This window comes from Globicephala melas, chromosome 15, assembly GCF_963455315.2.
Source record: "Globicephala melas chromosome 15, mGloMel1.2, whole genome shotgun sequence".
In the NCBI taxonomy this organism is placed as follows: domain Eukaryota; kingdom Metazoa; phylum Chordata; class Mammalia; order Artiodactyla; family Delphinidae; genus Globicephala; species Globicephala melas.
In genome coordinates, this window is record NC_083328.1 from 28,257,707 (window position 1) to 28,282,524 (window position 24,818).

General features: G+C 37.1%; 1 protein-coding gene across 2 annotated transcripts in view; it reads left to right on the plus strand.

Moving 5' to 3' along the window:
* GSPT1 (G1 to S phase transition 1) overlaps positions 1-23,813 on the plus strand; it is a 35,990-nt gene extending 12,177 nt beyond the window's left edge. The window contains exons 2-15 of one of the 2 annotated variants that reach the window (XM_030883979.2): positions 1,416-1,460; positions 1,579-1,620; positions 2,583-2,810; positions 4,274-4,307; positions 5,947-6,024; positions 7,120-7,300; positions 8,225-8,379; positions 8,559-8,699; positions 9,746-9,839; positions 10,685-10,765; positions 15,743-15,916; positions 16,744-16,833; positions 16,984-17,152; positions 19,059-23,813. In XM_030883979.2, coding sequence (XP_030739839.1) covers positions 1,416-1,460; positions 1,579-1,620; positions 2,583-2,810; positions 4,274-4,307; positions 5,947-6,024; positions 7,120-7,300; positions 8,225-8,379; positions 8,559-8,699; positions 9,746-9,839; positions 10,685-10,765; positions 15,743-15,916; positions 16,744-16,833; positions 16,984-17,152; positions 19,059-19,111 — 1,565 coding nt within the window. In that variant the 3' untranslated portion in view covers positions 19,112-23,813. The remainder of the gene's footprint in view (positions 1-1,415; positions 1,461-1,578; positions 1,621-2,582; positions 2,811-4,273; positions 4,308-5,946; positions 6,025-7,119; positions 7,301-8,224; positions 8,380-8,558; positions 8,700-9,745; positions 9,840-10,684; positions 10,766-15,742; positions 15,917-16,743; positions 16,834-16,983; positions 17,153-19,058) is intronic. The other variant, XM_060284179.1, reaches the window with a different exon arrangement.
* The last annotated feature ends 1,005 nt before the right edge of the window (positions 23,814-24,818 follow it).

The following is a 24,818-nucleotide window of genomic DNA, read 5'->3' on the forward strand; positions in this document are numbered from 1 at the left end:
GTTATTTTAGATCTAATAAAATTGCAGCTGTAGAATTCCAGATTCTGTTCCATAATACAATATTAGTGTTGATTTTATTTTTAAAAATTTTTAATTTTTTTGTTAGTTTCTGCTTTATAACAAAGTGAATCAGCTGTACGTATACATCTATCCCCATATCTCCTCCCTCTTGCATCTCCCTCCCACCCTCCCTATCCCACCCCTCTAGGTGGTCACAAAGCACCGAGCTGATCTCCCTGTGCTATGCGGCTGCTTCCCACTAGCTATAAGTTTTACATTTGGTAGAGTATATATGTCCATGCCACTCTCTCACTTAGTCCCAGCTTACCCTTCCCCCCACCCCGTGTCCTCTGAGCAATGATTTTAAATGTGAGTTTTGCAGGTTATTCTTTATTGGTGTGCAGGATTCATGTGACTTCAAATTCTTTGATGTCTTTGTGCATCTTGTGGTTTTTTTTTTTTTTTTTTTTTTTTTGGCGGTACGCAGGCCTCTCACTGTTGTGGCCTCTCCCTTTGCGGAGCACAGGCTCCAGACGCGCAGGCTCAGCGGCCATGGTTCACAGGCCCAGCTGCTCCGCAGCATGTGGGATCTTCCCGGACCGGGGCATGAACCCGCGTCCCCCGCATCGGCAGGTGGACTCTCAACCACTGCGCCACCAGGGAAGCCCTTGTGTATTCTTTAAAGCAAGAGTACTTAGATATTGGAGTATCATTTAGGTTTATCAGATGTAAAAAATAAACTTATGTATTGGGGTATTAGAGTATATTTCACATACATCTCTTCCAGTGATGTCATAAGATTTGCAGTATGACACTTGTGGAAACTGGATTGTTGCTTGACCTTAGAATTCTAATATATGACAAAACTGGCATCATTGTAGTCACTTTTTATGAGATGATGTAAGGGCCTATATGCATTTCAGAGACTATATGAATGTCCTTTTAATTTTATTGGTATTGAATAGAATTTATTCAAGGTTCTTGATAATACATATGATTATAGAATCTTAAAAAGGACTGATCATTGCCTTCTTGGGCTAGAGCTACCAAGGGAGAATCTAGAGAAGTAATGTGTATTTGTTGAGCAGAATCTTACTTATTTGATCTGTGCTGGGCTGTAGATTACTTTTATAATATCTGTAAAGGAAAAGTTTATGAAGCAAATTCAGAGAATAAACATGGTTTTGTGAATACATTTTAGTTACTGAAAATGTTTTAAAATTGGCTGTGATGGGTAGATTTTTTAATAAGTTAAACAGAGGCTTCTAATTTGAAAGCCTAAATTAGTTGCCATTGTTCTGAATTATTGAGGTTTTTGTTTTGTTATTGAACTTCTATTTTTCCTGTATTTTAAAAGATAAGTAAAATGGATGTATAGGTCTCAATTTTTAATAGAAGCTATTTCTATTAAACAGCACCTGTGGAACCTTCTCAAGAGGAACAGTCATTGTTGTGTGAAGGTAATTTTCTATGATGTGACTCTTTGAACATCTAATTCAGAAAACATTAAGTTGTCTGTGGTGCGTAAAGCTACATACTATTTTGTAAATATATATTATATCTCAATTTCTTGTCTAGGTTCAAATTCAGCTGTTAGCATGGAACTTTCAGAACCTGTTGGTAAGAAAATTTCTGACCATATTAATACAGTAATATGAAACTCTTTCACTCTCAAGATTTAAGGTACAAATGTAAGTGTTATGCTTATTATAATGCCTACATTTAAAACTGAATCTTTGCTGTTAGGATTTAGAAAACAGAACTAATTGGGCATTAATACTGCCATGATAAATTTATTTATTTATTTTTTTTTGCGGTACACGGGCCTCTCACTGTTGCGGCCTCTCCCATTGCGGAGCACAGGCTCCGGACGCGCAGGCTCAGCGGCCATGGCTCACGGGCCCAGCCCCTACTGGGGCATGTGGGATCTTCCCGGACCGGGACACGAACCCGTGTCCCCTGCATCGGCAGGCGGACTCTCAACGACTGCGCCACCAGGGAAGCCCCATGATAAATTTATTGATAGCAAATATAAAAGAATTGAATGGAGGAAATGCAAAAGTCAGTTTGAATAGTTGTACTTGATCCATTTACTTTGTGAAAATTTTCTTCTTTTTTGTAATGTTCTTACCCTTAAGGGTTTCATATTCCCAAGGTGATTAATAACGTCGATATCAAAGTTCTGTTACTTGCAGAGGAGAAAGAAAAGATCTAAACCTTTTCACACTTTTTTGTATTCTGATTTGGAACTTCCCCTTTCTTCTACTGTCAGGACATCTTGACGATGGAATAACTGGGCTGTTAGGAATGTTGGATCTGCTGTTCATGTTTTGTTTGTCCTTATGAAGATGCTACGTTAAAATAGTCTCTTCTAGTCTCTGAGTCAGAGCTCTGATGTCAGCAGTGAGGAGGCTAGCTTGTCCGTTTCTGTTGTGAAAGAGATTTTCTTGCTTGTGTGTCACTAGAGGTTAGGAAATGGAACTGAATATGTTAAGTTCTATTTGTTATTTGAAAGCATCTGTGTTTTAAAGTACAGATGATAAACGTTTTTCGGAATACTAAGCTAAAATGTCTTATTTCAGTAGAAAACGGGGAGACAGAAATGTCCCCAGAAGAATCATGGGAGCACAAAGAAGAAATAAGTGAAGCAGAGCCGGGGGGTGGTTCTTTGGGAGATGGAAGGCCCACAGAGGAAAGTGCCCAGGAAATGATGGAGGAGGAAGAGGAAATACCAAAACCTAAATCTGTGGTTGCACCACCAGGTGCTCCTAAGAAAGAACACGTAAATGTAGTATTCATTGGGCATGTAGGTAAGTTGTACTCATAGCAGTGATAAGAAATGACCAAAGTTATTGGGTACATCAAACATAGAACATCTTATTTAGCTACTTGGAAGTGTTTCGTGAAACTGAACTAAATTAATCTAAAATGTCTTGATTTTTTTTTTTTTTTTTTTGGTGTTACGCGGGCCTCTCACTGTTGCGGCCTCTCCTGTTGCGGAGCACAGGCTCCGGATGCACAGGCTCAGCGGCCATGGCTCACGGGCCCAGCTGCTCCGTGGCATGTGGGATCTTCCCGGACCGGGGCATGAACCCGAGTCCCCTGCATCGGGAGGCAGACTCTCAACCACGACGCCACCAAGGGAAGCCCTAAAATGTCTTGATTTTTAACTCAATAGATTTTTTTTTTTTTTTGCGGTACGTGGGCCTCTCACTGCGGTGGCCTCTCCCGTTACGGAGCACAGGCTCCAGACGCGCAGGCTTAGTGGCCATGGCTCACGGGCCCAGCCGTTCCGCGGCATGTGGGATCTTCCCGGACCGGGGCACGAACCTGTGTCCCCTGCATCGGCAGGCGGACTCTCAACCACTGCGCCACCAGGGAAGCCCTCAATAGATTTTTTTTTAGCTGGCAAGACATTGCCAGTGCTTTATTTTTGAAGGTTGTGATGGCATGGAAGCTGGAAGAAAATAAGCTTCAGTATATTTGTATGTAATGAGTAACTGGTCTATAGACCACTGATGATGGCTCAACATATTACGACATTTGTTAATTAATATAGAAAATGTACCTATATTTTCTGTGTGAACTTCAGTTGATTTTGCGGTATTAACTTTACTAGGTAGTTTAATTTTGTGTGTGCAAAAAATGAATAATTTGGAGTAACTTCTGGATGTTGTCAGCTTGTTGGTTTAGCACACAAAACAAAACCCTATTTCATTTATTCAGATATTCTCTGCCAATCTCACTTGCCAGAGAGAAGTGAGAAGAAAATAAGGGAATTATGTGCCCCTTTTTCTTCCCTTTATCTTATCTCTGCCTTGACCTGACGATACACCGTTCTACTTTTTTTTAGTAGCAAGAACTCCTTTGAAATTTGTAAAGGAACATCTATACTGGCTAAAAGTGAAAAAGCAGACTACCTAAATGTAGTTCATGGGTCTTTGGCTACTTTTTTTCTCCTTCGAGGCTCCTCTTGGGTAATTCATATTCTGTTGCTGCTGCAGAAGGTCAAGGAGCAATCTGTTAAAGTCTTTCTTTCTTTATCAGTAAAGTAGCGCTAAGTCACTGTAGAGCTGCAGGGGGTCTTAGCTTCAAAGGGAGAAGGTGACTAACCAGAGCTTATGACCCAAATTCCTATCATTGCAGTTGCTTTTTCAAGCTGTAATTATGATGTTAAACCACTTTAGTTGTATTCCTATATAGTGATGGTGTTTTGTTTTGTTTTTATTACACCTGTGGTTTGCCTATTGTTGATGATGATGTTACTTTTTAGATGCTGGCAAGTCAACCATTGGAGGACAAATAATGTAAGTATATTTTTTGTTAAATATCTTAAGACTCATGGAACATTAATTAAATGTATTTCTAATAGCTGTCTTTTAGATTTGTGTATAAAAATATAGAACCCTAGATTATAAGAAATCTTAGTCTGCTTTAAATATGATTTTCTTGGGAATAATGAATCTGGGGAACTGGTTTTTCCTTATTCATCAACTCCTTGAATATATGTGGATTTAATCAGACAGTCTGGCTAACATGCTGAATAGTTTTTTTTATCACACATACAGAAGGTATCTAGGTATGACAATGCCATGGTTGACTTTTAGTGATGTGTTCTAGAATTGAAAAATAATTAAAATGTTTTTTTAATCTCTCCTAAATTAGACTCATTTCTTTAAACTGTGTCATCAGAGGATCCAGAGGGCATATCTTCATTGTCTTCTTGCCTTGTTAAGTAATCTTAATCAGTAATCTTGCCAATTACTTTCGAAAATTTCCACAACAGACCCTAAAGCAGGCCGTTACACAGGAATCCTTATTACCTAAGGCTCTGTGGAAGGAAGTGACAGGCCCAGTTGATGTTGTGTTTTAGGAGAGTGTATATTTTTTGCTTATGGGCTGGAATTTTCATTGGCATTTCACCAAGATTCTATACCAAAATGGTTAGAAGTATGCACTGTAGATGACTCTGCAGAGAACAACACATAGAGACTAAAGCTAAGAACAGGATTTGATTTGGATTGAGTCAAGGGAAGCAGTTAGGTATTACTAAAGAATTATTTAAAAATTTATAATCTCATTTTGACTAATATTTTTAAAATATTAAATATTGAAATGTATTAGTAAGACATAATTGCTTGGACAACAGTTGGAATTATTTTATACAGTATTTACATTTGCTTTTTTAAACTTTTATTCTGAAATAATTTTAGACTTAACAGAAAGGTTGCAAAAACAGTACAGAGTTGCTATACAACTAATTTTACCATATTAAATAACCATAGTACAATCATCACAACTAGGGAGTTAACACTGGCACAATACTGTTTACTAAACTACAGATCTTACTTGAATTTTACCAGTTTTTCCACCAGTGTCATTTTTTTCTGTTCTGGAGTTCCACATTGCATTTAATTGTTACGTCTCCTTAGTCTCCTCCAACTTGTGACATTTTCTCAGTCTTGTCTTTCATGACCTTCATAATTTGAAGAGTGTTATTTGGTTATTTTATGAGATGTTCCTCAATTTGGGTTTGACTGATGTTAACAATTAGATAGAGGGTATGCATTTTGGATAAGAATGTCACAGAAGGTATGTTGTGCTCTTAACAGAGCATCCTATCAGGGCGCACAAAATAGCAATATTCAGTATGTTTTATTTATTACTGGTGATAATAGCCATGACTACTTAGTTAAGGTGTTGTCTGCCAGAATTCTCCACTGGAAAGCTATTTTTTTCCCCATTATCTTGGGGGAAGTAATTTGAGACTGTAAATATCTTTTCCACTGAAACGTTAATTCAGCATCTATCCCAGTGGAACTTGTACTTTAAAGTAGCTTTTTGTGGAGTTCAAATTCCACTCAAAAGAGGTTTAAAGGCTTCCTCACTTCACAACTGAATAATTTGCGAGTAACTAAATGTTCTCTTTTCTTTCAACATTTTCAGGTATTTGACTGGAATGGTTGACAAGAGGACACTTGAGAAATATGAAAGAGAAGCTAAAGAAAAAAACAGAGAAACTTGGTAAACTTTTATGACACTATAAATTACTTTTAAGGAAACTCTGCCTACTTAATGCTTTTGTAGTCTACTAAGATGTAAGTTCATGAGGTCTAAAATGGTGTCATAACAAAGGAAAAGTTTCCCTTCCCCTCATACTACCTAGTAGATCAGTTCCTGATGACTTCATAACTTTACCCAGAGAAAATCTGGAAATATCCAAACATCCAGGATAATAATAGGAGGCTTGTGGGATAAATTATAAAATATCTATTTAATTAAGTCATTATCTGGCCACTAAAATTTCATTTATAGAATTTATAGGAACCAGGAATAGAACTGATGTTACAGTGGAATTTGGGGAGAAAGCAGGTAACATAATAGTACTTTAGGGTATGATCATTATGTGAATAATGAAAAAAGAATAGATGGAATTATTGACAGTGGTTGCCTTTGCATGGTGAGAGAAAGGGTCAGCTTTTTTCTTCTTTCTAACCTTATTTAAGTTAACAAGCTTTATCTAAATAGGACATTGATGGTCTTTTTTTTTTTTTTAATTGTATTTCTGTGTTAAGGGAAAAAATCCTAATCAGTATAATACTAAAAAATGGATTACTTACTATGAAATACAGATGATGTCATCTAAATTAACACCTACTGTTAGAGATGGTTTAAATTTATATAAGTAATTCTTATATAGCGAAGAAATATCAAAATAATTTTTAGCAAGTAACCATTGCTCCCAAATGGTGGATTAGTGGCCTTTACTTTTGAAAGATACCCTTAGACAGCCTTATTTGTATTATACTTTATGCTAGATGATTTTTAAAATGAAATATAAAGGAACTTATTACTTAACTCATGGTGATATTGGCATTGGTACTAAATAATCTTTCTTTGTTGTCAGCTTGTTCTCATACATAATGTTTGCTTATAGAATATATAATTGACACTGGATATATATAAAAGCACTGAGTGTTTGAGTCACAAGAATACAAGTTTTAGTCATTTAATTTTTATTTCTACCCAGTCTTGTTCATGATTTAAATGTTGGTAGAAGAATGTTTTTAAAACTTTCATGTACTTACCAGTATTATTCTTATTTTAAAATTATTTCAGGTACTTATCTTGGGCCTTAGACACAAATCAGGAAGAACGAGACAAGGGTAAAACAGTAGAAGTGGGTCGTGCCTATTTTGAAACGGAAAAGAAGCATTTTACAATTCTAGATGCCCCTGGCCACAAGAGTTTTGTCCCAAATATGATTGGTGGTGCTTCTCAAGCAGATTTGGCTGTACTGGTAAGGGAAGACATTTCCAATTCATCTGTGTATTTGTTAACAGCCCAACTTAAAATGTAAATTTTTCTTTTTTGGCTGCGTTGGGCCTTCGTTGCTGCACGCAGGCTTTCTCTAGTTGCGGTGCGTGGGCTTCTCATTGCGGTGGCTTCTCTTGTTGAGGAGCACGGGCTCTAGGTACATTGGCTCAGTAGTTGTGGCTCGCGGGCTCTAGAGAGCAGGCTCAGTAGTTGTGGCACACAGGCTTAGTTGCTCCGTGGCATGTGGGATCTTCCCGGACCAGGGCTTGAACCTGTGTCCCCTGCATTGGCAGGCGGATTCTTAACCACTGCGCCACCAGGGAAATCCTAAAATGTAAACATTTGAATTTACCTTCTAAAAGCTAGAATTTAGGTTACAGTGAACTATAATATATACATAGTCACAATTTTCACTTTTGTCTCTCTAATCTGCCCAATAAATCTTCATAATTTGATTTACTCATGAAAACGTTCCAGTTTTTCTCTGCCCTTTATTACCTCTTACTGTGCCAGAAATTAGTGTCCACTGACTGCCAAGCCTAATCCATTTTGTAGTCAATAAATGTACTGTGGGTACAAAAATGAATAAGAAATTATCCGTTTTAAGGTCTTCAGTCATTTTGCAATTTTTTTTGGCGGGGGGTGGTCAGCGTACTAGCACTAAATCACATACATAGAATTTTAAAATATAAAGGCGTACTAGATTTTGGAAAATTGGGAATCAAGAAACATTTACCAAAATCTTAAAGCATTTAGACATTGTGATGTTCAAAAGTATGTATGTTATAACTAATTTACTTATATTTTCTTGGAAGAAGCTTCTAATAAAACTGAAAGGAAAGATGTTTTATTGCTAAAAGAGTGTACCTGAATGTGTAAGAATAAACTGTTTAATTTCTTGGAATAGGTAATCTCTGCCAGGAAAGGAGAGTTCGAAACTGGATTTGAAAAAGGAGGACAGACGAGAGAACATGCAATGTTGGCAAAGACAGCAGGTGTAAAACACTTAATTGTGCTTATTAATAAGATGGATGATCCAACAGTAAATTGGAGCAATGAGAGGTAAGTTTGGATGTCTTACTGTTTTTTTTTTTTAATAGACATGTTAGTGGAATAAAGGATGGTTTTGTTACTGTATGCTTTTTTTCCCCTGGGGTTTTTCTAAACCTTAATTTGTGTAGTGTTGAAACTAGAGTTCAGTTGCTTTACATTATAATTGAGTTATTTATAAATATTAATAGATATGAAGAATGTAAAGAGAAACTAGTGCCGTTTTTGAAAAAAGTTGGCTTCAATCCCAAAAAGGACATTCACTTCATGCCCTGCTCAGGACTGACTGGAGCAAATCTTAAAGAGCAATCAGATTTCTGTCCTTGGTACATGTAAGTAACCTTTTTAAGAGTTTGTGTCTTAGTAAGTAATTTAAGAAAATATTGACTGTAACCTTGGCGTTAATAATACCATGACCTTTGTCTTTTAATTGGGTTGTCTTTTTGTTATTGAGTTGTTAAGGGTACTTTACTCACCTGATACAAGTCCCTTATCAGATATGCGATTTACAAGTATTTTCTCCCATTCTGTGGGCTGTCTTTTTACTTTCTTGATGGTGTCCTTTGAAGCACAAAAGGTCTTAATTTTGATGAAGTCTAGTTTATTTTTTTTCTTAATTGTGCTTTTGGTGTCATGCCTAGGGAAGTGTTGCCTAATCCGGTCATAAAGAGTTAGCCCTGTTATTTTCATTTAAGCCTATTGAAGCTCTTAGGGGAGTGTTTCATTTTGGATTAATTTTTTGTAAGGTAAAGTCTTGATTACTTTAGCTTCATGAGTGTTTAAATTGGGAAGTGTGAGTCTTTGAATTTTGTTATTTTTTTCCCCAAAATTATTTTGGCTGTTCTGGGTCCCTTGAATTTCCATATGAATATTAGGATCAGCTCATCAATTTCTGCCAAAAGGCAGCTGGGATTTTACTAAGGATTTCATTGAATTTGTAGATTGGTTTGGGGGGAGCATTGCGATCTTGGCAATATTAAGCCTCCCAATCCATATACTGTAGTTTTAAAGGGGAAACTATTAATATTTTATAGAATCCTGATTTCAGAGCTGGAAAACTCCATAAAAATTAAGTAATAGAGTGGAGTCATTTTATTACATGTGGGTTATTTGCCATAAAATAGTTTTCTCAATTTTAATAAAATAAGTTTATGGGGAAGCTTTTTCATTATATTGAGCTATTTTGTTATTTTTTTTAATTTTTCTGAGGAATAAGTGAAATGAACTGGATAATAAAAAGGTTGAATGAGAAGACTACATGGGTAGAATGGAAATATTGTTATAACCACTTTTTTTTGTATAAAGTTAGAGTCATGTAATTTCTTAAAACTTTAACATTTATGTTGACTCTCTTTAATGGATATTGTTATGTTCTCAGTGGATTACCATTTATTCCATATCTGGATAATTTGCCAAACTTCAGTAGATCAGTTGATGGACCAATCAGGCTGCCAATTGTGGATAAGTACAAGGTACCCAAAATGTTCAAGAACTTGGGTTTTATGGGAGGTGATAAATTGTTTTGTTTTAAATTATGAAATAACTTTAATAATTAACAACATAACATAGATGTCTCTTTTTTAATGGTTATATATTATTCAGTGATATAGATAGACCATAATTTAATCAACAAACTTAGTTTATTTCAGCTATTTTCCAGTGAGCCAATGATCAGTTTTAGAGAGAGACTCCTATAAGTAAAACTGCTGGAAGGGTTTGTGTATTAACGTTGATGGATACTGACAAACAGCCTTCCAGAATACAGTGCTAACTTACATGACCACCAGCAAGCAGTATATGAGTGCTGGTTTTCCCATAGCCTCACCAACCAACTGGATGTTAATCTTTAAAAAAATAAGCTTCACTATTTTTAACTAGGTTTTTAAGTATTGCACTATCAATATGTAATATTTTGCCCTTCTCAAACACTTCATTCTTTGATTAGCTTCATGTTAAATTTCTTGAACAAGTATTTTTCCAATTTTATAAAAGAGAGAAAAGTCTCAGATATTTTTGAGAGAACCTGAATTTGAACAAATAATTCAGATCTTTAAACAAAATTCTGCCCTGTCTCCTGCAGTGTGCTTTCTTTTTAAATCCTAAGCCTCCTTTTTTTCAGTATTATAATTATACATATGCTTATGACACAGATATAGAGTATTTACCTGTGTTTGAGATTAATCCTAAGCATTCTACCACTTGAGCTAAAGATTTTCTTTTATGAGTAAGCCCTGCAAGATTTCACTTTGGGTTGTTGAACTGCTGTAGAGTAGTAATAGAAGTCTGACATTTGGTTTTTCATTTTAAATTTAAACAGGATATGGGCACTGTGGTCCTGGGAAAGCTAGAATCAGGATCTATTTGTAAAGGTCAGCAGCTTGTTATGATGCCAAACAAGGTAAGAATTAGTAATGCTCTTGCTCATTTAAATTTTCTCTTGAAAATATTAGCAAGGAGCCAGAACTTTTCAGTCTTAGGGATTTCATTAAAAGAAACAACTTTTTAAATCCAGGATTATGTTTTATTAATGTCAAGTACAAAATTTAATCAAGAATATGTGATGTTATTTATTGACAAATGGAGAAGGGACAGTATTAGCTCCATGTTAGAGTTAAAAGGTGCACCATCTGGCTTCCCTGGTGGCACAGTGGTTGAGAGTCCGCCTGCCGATGCAGGGGACCACGGGTTCGTGCCCCGGTCTGGGAAGATCCCACATGCCGCGGAGTGGCTGGGCCCGTGAGCCACGGCCGCTAAGCCTGTGCGTCCGGAGCCTGTGCTCTGCAACGGGAGAGGCCACAGCAGTGAGAGGCCCGCGTACCGCAAAGAAAAAAAAAAAGGTTCATCATCATGAAAGCTTCAACTCCGTTTTTGTTTATTTATTTATTTATTCTTGAATGCATTGGGTCTTCGTTGCTGCGTGCAGGGGCTACTCTTAGTTGCAGTGAGCAGGCTTCTCATTGCAGTGGCTTCTCTTGTTGTGGAGCATGGGCTCTAGGCACACGGGCTTCAGTAGTTGTAGCACGTGGGCTCAGTAGTTGCGGTGCGCGGGCTCTAGAGCACATGCTCAGTAGTTGTGGCACACAGGCTTAGTTGCTCCGCGGCATGTGGGATCTTCCTTGACCAGGGCTTGAACCCGTGTCCCCTGCATTGGCAGGCGGATTCTTAACCACTGTGCCACCAGGGAAGCCCAACTCCATTATTTTACAGGAAGTAAATAGAAATCTGAAGTGATTAAGTGACTTGCTTATGTTAACACACTGGATTAGTAAGTGAGCCAGGGATGAAAATTCAGCTTTAATCATGATATAATTAGCTTCCTTTTATTTTTTGTACATCGTTATGTTGGGTACTATAAAATAATGTGTCTAACCTATGTTCCTGATTTATTTTGGGAGAAGAGGATTTGCCTTTATCATAAATGGGTCTGTTCCTAACTCTTTCTTTCTACCTTATTGTAATTTCTTCATTATTGGAGAGGGTTTCATTAAGTAACATGCAAAAATCTCAAGCTATTCCTTTGTGTTATTTCTGACTGCTCAGTTGCTGATAATTGCACATGACGTGTTACTAAGAAACTGTTACCTGTTTTCCAGAGGACTTCTCTAACAATCTAGAGGTATTAGTTATGTAGGAAAACAGGCCTGAATCATCAGAACTTCCAAATAGAGACTTTGTTAAGATTTAACTGAGAATTTCTTTCTTTCTTTTTTTTTTCATAAATTTATTTATTTTTGGCTGTGTTGGGTCTTTGCTGCTGCGCACAGGCTTTCTCTAGTTGTGGCGAGCGGGGGCTACTCTTTGTTGCGGTGTGCAGGCTTCTCATTATGGTGGCTTCTTTTGTTGTGGAGCACGGACTCCAGCCACATGGGCTTCAGTATTTGTGGCTCGTGGGCTCTAGAGCGCAGGCTGAATAGTTGTGGCACATGGGCTTAGTTGCTCTGCGGCATGTGGGATCTTCCTGGACCAGGGCTTGAACCTGCATTGGCAGGCGGATTCTTAACCACTGTGCCACCAGGGAGGTCCCCTGAGAATTTCTTTACCATGCTTATTCCAGGCACAGTGAATTACAAAAGGTAATTGTCAATGTACTGTTTAGGTATAATTGGGGTTTCTTTTTTTTTTTTGCTGTACGCGGGCCTCTCACTGCTGTGGCCTCTCCCGTTGTGGAGCACAGGCTCCGGACGCACAGGCTCAGCGGCCACGGCTTACGGGCCCAGCCACTCCGTGGCATGTGGGGTCTTCCCAGACCGGGGCACGAACCCGTGTCCCCCGCATCGGCAGGTGGACTCCCAACCACTGCGCCACCAGGGAAGCCCTACTTTGGGGTTTCTTGATGCCTTGGAGATCAGAGTATCCTATCATAGAATCTTTTTTCTAAGGTAATTACCTCTGCAACTTGAAGGTCAATGATAAATGAATGGAAATAATGGTCAGTTTGAATCCTTGCTCTATTTTGTTCAGCAGTCACAGAAGTTGAGTTTGCTTGTGGAGATGGAAGCAAGGGGCTTGGGGAAGAAGAATGGGGAGTGATTGCTTAATGCGTATAGAGTTTTCTTTTGGGGTGATGAAGGTGTTTTGGAGCCAGATACTGGTGATGGTTGTACACCATTGTGAACGTAGATGCCACTGAATTGTACAATGTAAAATGGTTTAAAAAGGTAAATTTTATGAGTATTTTATCACAATAAAGAAAAGAAAAGTACTTATGGGCAAGTGAACCTAGAGCTGGGCTATAGCTAAAGGTAAAGGGCCTTAATATACTAGTTCTTGTAGAAGCTGTCCCTTTATACTAATGACTAAGCAGGTCAATGTAGCATATCTTACAGTTGTTAATCAAGCCTTAAAAACTCTGTTCACTGAGTTCACTAGTCCCCTGAGTCTCAGTGGAATAGAATGAAATGTTTTAAAAGATGTAGATGCCAGGCTATTTTACATTTAAAAATTAATAGGCACCCTACAGAATGTGGGTAAAAAATTGTATATCATAAATCTGATATGGGGTTACTATCCATAATATATCAAGAACTCCTACAACTCAACAACAAAAAGAAAAGCAAGCTGGGCTTCCCTGGTGGCGCAGTGGTTGAGAGTCCGCCTGCCGATGTCGGAGACACGGGTTCGTGCCCCGGTCCGGGAAGATCCCACATGCCGCGGAGCAGGCTAGGCCCATGAGCCATGGCCGCTGGGCCTGCGCGTCCGGAGCCTGTGCTCCGCAAAGGGAGAGGCCACAACAGTGAGAAGCCCATGTACCGCAAAAAACAAACAAACAAACAAAAAAAAGCTGACTAAAAAATGAGCGAAGAACTTAAATAGACATTTCTACAAAGAGGTACAGTGGCCAAAAAGCACATGAAAAGATACTTAACGTCACTAATCATTAGGAAAATGCAAATCAAAGCCACAGTGAGACCTCACACCCATCTGGATGGCTACTATCAAAAACCCCAGAAAATAACAAGTGCCGGTGAGGATGTGGAGAAATTGGAACCTTTGTGCAGTGTTGGCAAGAATGTAAAATTGTGCAGCTGCTGTGGAAAACATAATGGCATTTCTTCAAAAAAATTAAAAATAGAATAATCATGATCCAGCAGTTCCACATCTGGGTATATACCCTAAAGAACTGGAAGCAGACCTTGAATAACTGATGTTCAGGGACTTCCCTGGTGGCGCAGTGGTTAATAATCCGCCTGCCAATGCAAGGGACACGGGTTCGAGCCCTGGTCCAGGAAAATCCCACATACTGCGGAGCAACTAAGTCCGTGCACCACAACTACTGAGCCTGCGCTCTAGAGCCCGTGCACCTAGAGCCCGTGTTCCACAACAAGAAGCTCGCGCACTGCAATGAAGAGTAGCCCCAACTCGCCGCAACTAGAGAAAGCCAGCGCACAGCAACAAAGATCCAACGCAGCCAAAAATAAATTTTAAAAGAACTGATGTTCATAGCAGCATTATTCATAATAGCCAAAATGTGGAAGCAACCTGTAGTGTCCATTGATGGATGAATAAGCAAACAAAATGTGGTGTATACGTACAACAGAATACTACCTCAGCTTAAAAAGGAAGGAAATTCTAACATAGGCTACAACATGGATGAACCTGGAGGGCATTATACTAAGTGAAATATGCCAGACACAAAAAGATAAATCATGTATGACTCCACTTATGTGAGGTACTTAGAGTAGGTAAAATCCTTAATACCTTTCATAAACTAAGAATTTGTTGGTCTTAATTTTTCATAAGTATGGATTAGAGATTAGACTTGCTCTATTTTGTTTAGCTATAAAAGTCCTTATTTGGGGAGAGGAATTAATTATGCTGGATTATTTGGGCAAAAAGTATTAAACAATACTTGTTTAGTTGTGTATGGTGGAACTGCTAGTTTCTACCCCTTTATCCCATTACTGTAAAGAATTTGCTAGGAAATATGGCTATATTACCAGTTCTTGGAATGAATTTCAACAGACAGGTATCAGTAAGGTATAACCTGCCTTTTGGGAAAGAAAGCCATTATTTGTGTATGTGTGTGTATGGGGAAACTACTAGAGTTTAGCAAGTGACAGTTTGTAGAATTCTCATATGGAATATAGTGATTCTGGATTCTCTACTGTATGTCCACCATCATGAGAAAGTTCATTTTTGTCCTGAAGGCTTTATTTTGTTTGTTTTCTGCCATGTGTTTTAAAAATATGAATTACTTCTAAGGGCAGAAGTGGAATAAAATGAGGGAATACTAGTGAGTATTGCTTTTAACATTTTTTTCTCCATCTATATGCTCTTTAAAAAAAAAACTATTGTGGTAAAAGACATAAATTTTACCATTTAATGACATTTAGGTACATTCACAGTTTTGTGCAGCCGTCACCACTGTCTAGTTCCAGAACATTTTCATCACCCCAAAAGGAAACTACCTATTAAACAGTCAATGTGCTTTAAAGCTTAGCTGTTCAAATAACCTTAGAAAAGTACATTCTTTGGATGTTTGGGGGATTGATAGGTAATGGAAACTATGTCTGTTAACTCCTGGAATTTAACAATAATAATAATAATAATTACATACATAAAATTAAAATCCAAATTTTAGATTTAATGTTGTAATTTTGAAAAAGACAAATGTTACTTTATACTTGTTCTATTTGGAAATTATTAGGATGTGACAGATAAATCTTCTAATTGGCAGTTTGTACTTCTAGGATATGATTTTTTTCATTAAGTTCGTGTCATACAAATGTTATAAAGTTTCACACTCAAAGAATTATTTTGGCTAATCAACAACCACAGAAAAATGTGACTTGCAAGTCTTCAGCAAACAGATAATTTTCTGTTCTATAATGCAGTGAATGTGTCAAAAAATCTCCAATCTTGGTTTCTTTTTAAGCACAACGTGGAAGTTCTTGGAATCCTTTCTGATGATGTAGAAACTGATTCTGTAGCCCCAGGTGAAAACCTCAAAATCAGACTGAAAGGAATTGAAGAGGAGGAGATTCTTCCAGGGTTCATACTTTGTGATCCTAATAATCTTTGTCATTCTGGTCGCACATTTGATGCCCAGGTAAACCAATTGTTGTAATTATTATGATGATGTTCACTGTCTAAATGAAACTAGAATTTAAATCTCCTTTGTCCTGATTATTGGTGACATGCCATTGTGTGCAGAAGGGGAACTAAAATAGAATAAACCATATATAGAGATCACAACTGTGATGTATATCTCATACACATAAAGTCTTTAAGATGGTACAAGTACTGGGTAGGTAGTATGCTTTGTAAGTTCCCTATTTATTTCCTGTTGATAATATATATTGATACTTACATTTTGCTCAAAGTGTTTTTCACTTTAAGTAGAGAGTAGTTGCTGTGGAAGTCATGGTTTGTCTGTTCATTCAGAGCAAATAACTTTCCAGACAGAAAAACACACATAATTTCTCGATGTTATTAGCAACCTGACCTCCCCAGGACAATGAAAGAGTAAGTGATTGGTACAGCTTGCAGAATTTTTGAGTTCTAAGATGCGATGACTAATCAAGTTAGATTTTGATGTCAGATACAAGGTTGTTAACTTTGGACCTTGGATACTGGGAAACGGATAAAACTATAAGTTCACATCTAGGAGGAAAAAACCTAGCATGTGAGCAGCAATGATTAATTCCTTGGTGGGGAGTATAGAGGAAAGCCTTCCCAGAGAAGAAAGTCTGCCTGTGTCTTTAAAGTTTGTGTGCTTGCCAAGAAGATCAGTGAGGTAAGGATACAAAGTTCATGCTTGGAGGTAAGGCAACCTGATCCAACACAAAAATAAGTTGGTGCCCTACTGAGATTGTGAGTTACACATTCAATTCTTTTTTACCTAGGGATAAAGATGTGAATTTTTTTGTTTGACAGATAGTGATTATAGAGCACAAATCCATCATCTGCCCAGGTTATAATGCGGTGCTGCATATCCATACCTGTATTGAAGAAGTCGAAATAACAGTGAGTTTTAAGATAACTGAGGTTTTTGTTTTAAGACCATTTCATCTTGATAATTTTTGATCAGCAACAGTGATGTATTCTTATTTGCACTTCTAGTATTAAAGATTTTTATTTGACATTATTCCAATCTCATCCTTTTTTCTTGGATAGGCCTTAATCTGCTTGGTAGACAAAAAATCAGGAGAAAAAAGTAAGACTCGACCCCGCTTTGTGAAACAAGATCAAGTATGCATTGCCCGCTTGAGAACAGCAGGAACCATCTGCCTTGAGACCTTTAAAGACTTCCCTCAGATGGGTCGTTTTACTTTAAGAGATGAGGGTAAGCCTATAAACTGATGTCTAGTGTTATATCTAAGATGCTTAGCTTTGGTAATCTTCATCTGAGTGCAGCGCACATTGCAAGTTCATAGGAAACTTGGATACTTGTTTTATAATATATTCATATAATAAATGTTTTATGAGTTGAATGAGTTGAACAGCAGACAGACTTGACAACACATCTTAGTAGTGATGCTCTAGATGAATAATCTTAATTTTAATATTTTGCAAGCAGTGGATTTTGAGAGTCATTTTATTTATTACTAAATAAGACATTTCTATGATGAAATCCTCTGTAATATGTGTGATTAAAACTCATCTTGGGGCTTCCCTGGTGGCGCAGTGGTTGAGAGTCCGCCTGCCGATGCAGGGGACACGGGTTCGTGCCCCGGTCCGGGAGGATCCCACATGCCGCGGAGTGGCTGGGCCCGTGAGCCATGGCTGCTGAGCCTGCGCGTCTGGAGCCTGTGCTCCGCAACAGGAGAGGCCACAGCAGTGAGAGGCCCGCATACCGCAAAAAAAAAAAAAAAAAAAAAACCCTCATCTTGAAGGACTCTATCCTGTAGAGAAAATTTTTACTAAGCAAGCCTCTGAGGTAGACATCTTTTTTTATGCTCAGAAGAAATCATTTTAAAATCAAATATGATAAACATTAACCACATCGAAATGGGGGGAGATAAAAGGGGTACATAGATTGATAGTCTTAACACCTAATATTTCAGAAGTTTAATATTCATGTTCTTTTGTGTGTGTGTCCATTTCTGCCTATCTGAGTGGATTGGAACAGCTGTAATTTTCTTGTCTCACAGCCATGAAACTCTGGTATTATGGAAACAAAATGACATTTCTCTATAGATTATTATATTAACTTAGATAACTTTTAAGACTATGGAAAACTTCACATAAAACTTCACGGTTCACTTGAAATATAGAATAGTCAGTTCACATATTAGTTGCAGTTTCATTCAGCAGTAACTTTACTGTATATCTACTGCATGGCAGGAGCCATGCCAAGCACTGGGAATATGATGAATATGGTCCCTGAGCCTTATTTTGGAGAAATCTGTGTAAAGGTGGTATCCATTTGAAGTCATTATCTTAAAACTCTTCTTGGTGAAACTGGTTACTGGGTTTGTCCCATTAATATAACAAAACGAGAATTTTAGTTACCTGATAAAATCAGGCAGAAGAAATTAATGTATCAAGAATTTTTAACCCCAGAATTTTTTTTCTTTCTAAAGAGTAGTTGGCTTTTAGGTTTTTCACAAGATCTACATGGGTTTTCTATCTCTTATAATAGGACTGAGAGCCCTGTTTAACAGCTTTTAATGAGATAATTTACATACCATGAAATTGACCTGTTTTAAGTATACAATTCAGTGAATTATATGTTTACAGAGTTGTACAGTCATCCCCGCATTCTAATTTTATAACATCTAGAACGGAACCCTAATACCTGTTCACAAAGTCACCACCTATTCCCACCCCTAGCCTTAGGCAACCATAAACCTACTTTTTCTCTCTGTTTGCCTTTTTTGGGACACGACATATAAAATAGAATCATATAGTTTGTGGCCTTTAGTGTCTAGTTTATTTTACTCAGCATGTTTTTGAGCTTCAGTCATGTTGTGGCTTGTACTGTATGTAATTCATTCCTTTTTATTGCCAAATAGTATTCCATTGTACGGATATCCACATTTTACTTCTCCAAGCATAGATTTTTGAAAGAAAATCATATCTTCAGTTCCCCTCCATTAATCAGAAATCATGTCTTTGATGGTAAAGCCAGTTAGTCATTTACATTGTAAAATAATGATTTAAAATATGATTTAAAATAATAAATTTTAATATCTTACATAGCCTTGCTGTTAACTACTGAAAAGGTTTTTTAAAAATTTCATTTCTAGGTAAGACCATTGCAATTGGAAAAGTTCTGAAACTGGTTCCAGAGAAAGACTAAGCATTTTCTTGATGACCCTGCACAATACTGTGAGGAAAACTGACTGCAAAAGCCTACTTCACACCGCCTACTCTTATTTTCTGCCCATTGACAAACCTCTCCCCATGTTTTGCAAAGACAAAAATTCACAGCAAAAGTCCACATTATGTCAGCTTTCTCATATTGAGAGCTCTGCTATGCCACTGTTGAATTTTTCCCAAGATTTTTTTCTTCCCCTCTCAAACTCTGCTTCCTTGGACAGATTTGGCAATAGCTTTGTAAGTGATGTGGACATAATTGCCTACAATAATGAAAACCTACCAGGAATTTTTTAATTTTTCATTTCCCTTAGGCATACTTAGTCTTTTTTTCCCCCAGGCAGATCATTCTGAGTGTGCGAGTGTGTGTGCACATGTTACAAAGACAACTACCATGTTAATAAAATATTCAATTTGAAACCCTTTTCGGTATTTGAATTGCTTTTGAATAATGTTTTTTATCTGGATGTAACATTGTTGCATTAGCTTTTTAACTTTACCAAGTAATTGAGTACATTTTATTACTTGGACTTTTCTAAACTTTCCTTATCCACTACTTTAAATGAGGCATTTACAAACAATGTTCAAGTTTGTATTAAAAGAAAGAATTAGTTTGACCCCATTCTTTTGATGGTTAATGCATACATACAGTATCTTTATGCAACTGTGACACTGCTTTATTAGGTCTACCAGTTTCTGCCAATTTATATTTTAACATGATTTCTTAAACACAGTAAGTGGTTTTAAAATACAAGAACAGCATACTGTAGTTTTTATAAGTATAATGCATAATAAAATTGTACCCCTACGAAAAATTCCATTAACTTGTTAAATTAATGGAATTTACAATAAAGACAGCATGTTGAGACGTGGCAGAAATGCCTCCTTTAGTATTTATAAGAGCTGCATGCATCTAATATGAAAACTGTATCAACTGCAAGTGCCAGTTCTACAAATTACTCAGTTTATTGTTTGTATTAGTAATTTTAAAGGCTGGATGATTCTTGCTGATTAAAGCTAAATCTCATCCAGCAACTAAATGAACGTATTTTTAGAACCATCAGAATCTGCACAGACTAAAGTTAACAGTGATAAATAGAATCAAGCACAGTGTAAGTTTTTCTCAATTTTTCGAAATTGACTGTTTTCTTGAAATTTGCTAAATTATGATTTGGATGAACCGCAATGCAGCATTGTGGATTTTAGATCAAAGGCTGACTTTCTGTTAAAACTGTGTCACAACTTTGAAATTTTTTAATGAGAATAAATGGGAAATGGAGGGGACACTTTCTGGGTTTATTGGATGCCCCCTTTATCAAAGACTTGGCCTCTTTTAGATTGGTTTATCTCTAAATAAGATACTTTGTAATTGTGTATTTAATGACATGTCCCTTCCATGTAATCATCTGCCTCAGAAAAGAAAAGCCTAGTCAGACTGTATTTCCAGTCACAAAACATAAAAATTAATCTAATCCTGTTTTCTTAACTGTAAAATTCCCATTCATTTCATGAATGAGGCCACATCTTATGGACAGAGCATAGTTACTGTCCTCCAGCTTCCTATAACTATACTCATGGCTATTAAAACTGCATGAAATTTAAATAAAATTTATTATGTCTGCAAATCTCTGGGCTTTTATTTTTCTGGGATATGTGGGAGCTTTAATCAGTGCATAGTAACTCTTTTTCTACTTCCAAGTTATTAAGAACAAAATACTAGCAATTGCTTGGATTTTAATGAATCTTTAAAAGCTCAAGAGTCATTGAAATTAATTCCAGAGATAGATTTCCATTTTTAAACTGAACACATTTTTTAAAAAACAGTTATGTTTGCTATTAAAACATTTACACTTTTAGGATATTATGTGTATGTTGCCAAGACTCAAGTAAAATGACATGGATATCAACTGTGAAGGGCCTACCTCTAAAAAAAAAAAAAAAAAGGATAATTATGAAATAAAATTCAATGGATTCTTGTATATTTATGCAAATAAGATTATTTAGAAGAAACCTCATTGTTAACCAACACCATACATTTTTATGGGCTTTTAAGTTCTTTGGGAAGAATGCTCACTTAAACTTGATGCATTTTAAACTCATTACACTGCCTGGTTACTTGGATGGGCAAATATAATGTCTGAAGTGAACTGGGAGTGTGTGGAGATGTTGGACCTTTAAAAAGCAATACAGATTCCTACGCTGTCATTTTGTCTTCTGTAAGTACAAACGTGTTTACATTGTTGACAAGGCAAAAATAGGGTAATTGGCTGTAGACTTAGGATATTACAGACCTAAACATTTTTTTCCTCTTTAGCATAGATATGTTAGAATCACAATTTTCTTTGCATTAATGATGTTCTTTATACAGCTTTCATGATATATTATTTAATTATAGTTTTTTAAATTAATGAAATGAATTTAAGAAAGATACTGAAATAAACATCTAAGTGATGGCCATTTTAAATCCTATTTCTTACTGTGGGAGAAGGGGAAATACAGCATTTGCTTCTTGTTTTTAATTTGCAAACAACTCATCCAATGAAAATTATGTAAAATCAAACCAAAAGAGATGGACTGAGTATATAATGCCACGAAATTAAATGACAAATAGTAAAGTGTTCTTGGGTAAATAAGCCCATGTATATTTGTTTTGAATTGAAATGTGATAATTGAATGTAAAAATTTTGTAAATTATAAAAGGATACAGGTTGTTCACTGTAACGAGGTAATTCATACTTGTCTGCTAGTTACATAAACTACAAGAACTGCTTTTACAATATGGGATGGACTTTGAACGTGATGCAACTGAACAGTTACAGGCATCCTCAGCTGAAGTACTGCAGATACTCTGGGTCATACTTTCAACCAGCCGCAGTTTTGCAACCCAAGAAAAAGGTGAACTTATGGTCGAAAACTGCTTCCATGATGAATTTTTGAAAAAAATCAACTAAACTCCCTGGCAATATTCAGAAAACACTAGTTACGACTGTAATTACTCTGTGGTCTTTGATGGCTGTTCCACGTGACAGCACTCTAGCACCTTTCCTCATTGGCATGGACTTCCTTGTGGACCGCTGCTTCGTGGATGACAGCTTCACTGCTTTGGGTAGGAATTTAAGGTAGTCAAGGGACAGTTTTTATTGTAGCTCTTAACGTCACGCAACTTTCAGCTTTTAAAAACCCTTTGTGAAAATTCTGGTAACAGCACTATAGCTCTGACTGTAGGATGACTAAATTTTCAGCGTTGGCCTATCTTATAGAATAAACTGTGCCATTAATCCTCTCACAGACATATACACTTAAGGTAGATAGCAATCAACAGAATTTAGGGGACGATTTTCTGTCTCCAAATAATATGGCTTATATTTCCTCCAGCTAATTTTTCAGTGATTATAGCAGATGCCATCTAATACATTTATGATCTTGTTTCTTTCTCTAGAAATCTTGCCATGGCAGCAACTTGTTATATAAATGTAATTACACATGCACAACTTTGAGTTCAAAAACCTAGTAGGTTTAACTTTAGCAGTCAGTTGGTTATATTAGATTTCATGGTAAATGGAATAGGAAGTGTTATTTTCCTGTAGTTCAGTGGATTCCATTTGAACCAGTTTACTGCCAAATTTCAGGTAGGGTAAATATGGTTCAACTTGTGATGGTTTTGGCTCTAGGATATTCTTAATTTTCAATATGCTAGAACATATTGAGTCTTCCTTTCAGTAAATACACTTTTCACATACCTCTAATCCTATGCTTCCTTGAAACAGTAATATGCTAGCTGAGTTGTTTACTAAGAAATGTTTTAAGGGCCTGGAGGTGTGGGAGTGTTGGGAGTGTTCTCCAAAATAAGGGAGAAGCAGATAGGCACCATGTCTGATTAGGCAGAAAATTAGGCAGGATTTCTTCATCAATTCTCAGAATGGTAATTGTCTTTTCTGCCTTGCCACACATGCCACTGTGCCCTTTAAACCTCAGGTTTGCGGACAGCAAAGGTAGAATTACAGTTTGTGCTTCCTGAGGCTACCCTCTGCCAGGCACATTACCTTAGTGCTTCAGATGTCAGCCCAAGTCCCTGCTACCTCCTTTCCTGCTTCCCCGGAAAGAGTGTCTGTGCTGGAGCTGGAGCTCCTGCACTCCTCAGGTGACCATCCACATGCATTAGGTGAAACTGAGGTCTGAGTCCAGAAGGTCTATATCTTAAGGACTCACATGGGGCTCTCAGAAATTGACACACCTCTTAGTTAACTACTTTCTTCTCTTTGCTCTAAAACAAATGTGGCTCTCTCTCAGGCCAGGATTTAGTGACTAGTTTTCACTAGACAGCAGGTTAATACCTAGCTCTCATTTTTTAAAAAGCAGAATTAAAGGGAACTGATTAGGTTTGCTGGGTTTTTAACTAATTCCAAAGCATGGCAGAATGCTCTAGGTAGGAATTACAGGAATCCAAGGTAAAGAAACCTTTTTCTTATGATTTGTAGCTACCTACTGTGCCTGACTTGGTGCCTGTGTGAGGATTAAGCCCTTAGTCTGCTCTTGCAATTATTCAAATGACTGAAGTTAAAAAAATTTGCTTTTTATAAAGCAGAAACTAACACACCATTGTAAAGCAATTATACCCCAATAAAGATGTTAAAAAAAAATTTGCTTTTGTAATAACAATAAAAATTGTCATCTTCCCTTTTGAAGGATTTGTCTCTTTATATCACCTGTATTGTATCATACACTGAGTGAACCTGTTTTCTCTACAATGCTCAATGTCGTGTTTGGGCATCAGACCACACATAGGCACGGTACTGCAGTGTGTACAAGATTTTACACTTCATGGCCTGTGGAACCAGTTTCAGATACACAAGTTCTCTCTATCAATGTATCTTAAAGCAGAAAAATAGCATCAGTACCCTGGATGTTGTAGCTTTGTAGTGAAGAACTGTATCTCCCAGTCTAGAATAAATGATGGCCAAATTACAATGAAATAAGTTGTATTCTTTGAGTTTAGAGAAGAGTGAGGCTACTGATAATATGTCTACTGGCAAAATAGATTAGCTAGAGAGGGCATAATGGAAGAAAACATATACTGAACTTGCTTTGCACCCTTATTTGTGATTATATTTAGGTTGAGATTTCACCCCTCTGAATTGAGTAGTACAATCCTCCTAAAGGACTTTGTTTGCTTCCAAACTACACAAGTTACTTAGAACAAAAGCAATCTCCACCATCTTTGCTATTTCCCTGGCAAATACACTAAGTTTTAGGGTGAGAAAGCAATTTTGAAAGGATTAGGTTCGTAGGAGTAATTACTGTTTTAAAGAAGGTCCAGCAAACAGAAGGTGTACACAAGAGTGTTTTTTTATTAAGATAAAGCTTGCATACAGTGAAATGCACAGATCTCAAGTTTACAACGAGTCTGTTAAGTGTATACAATTATGTAAACACCCCCATCAACATATAGAACATTTTCATCACTACAGGAAGTTTCTTTCTGCCTGTTTCCAATCCATCCCTTCCTCCTGCCAAGGCAATCACGGTTCTGCCAGAGATTAGTTTTGCCTGGTTGTTTTTTTTGGCCTCACCTTGTGGCATGTGGGATCTTAGTTCTTCCCGGACCAGGGATGGAACCAGCACCCCCTGCAGTGGAAGAGCAGAGTTTTAACCACTGGACCACTGGGGAAGTCCCAGTTTTGCCCATTTAT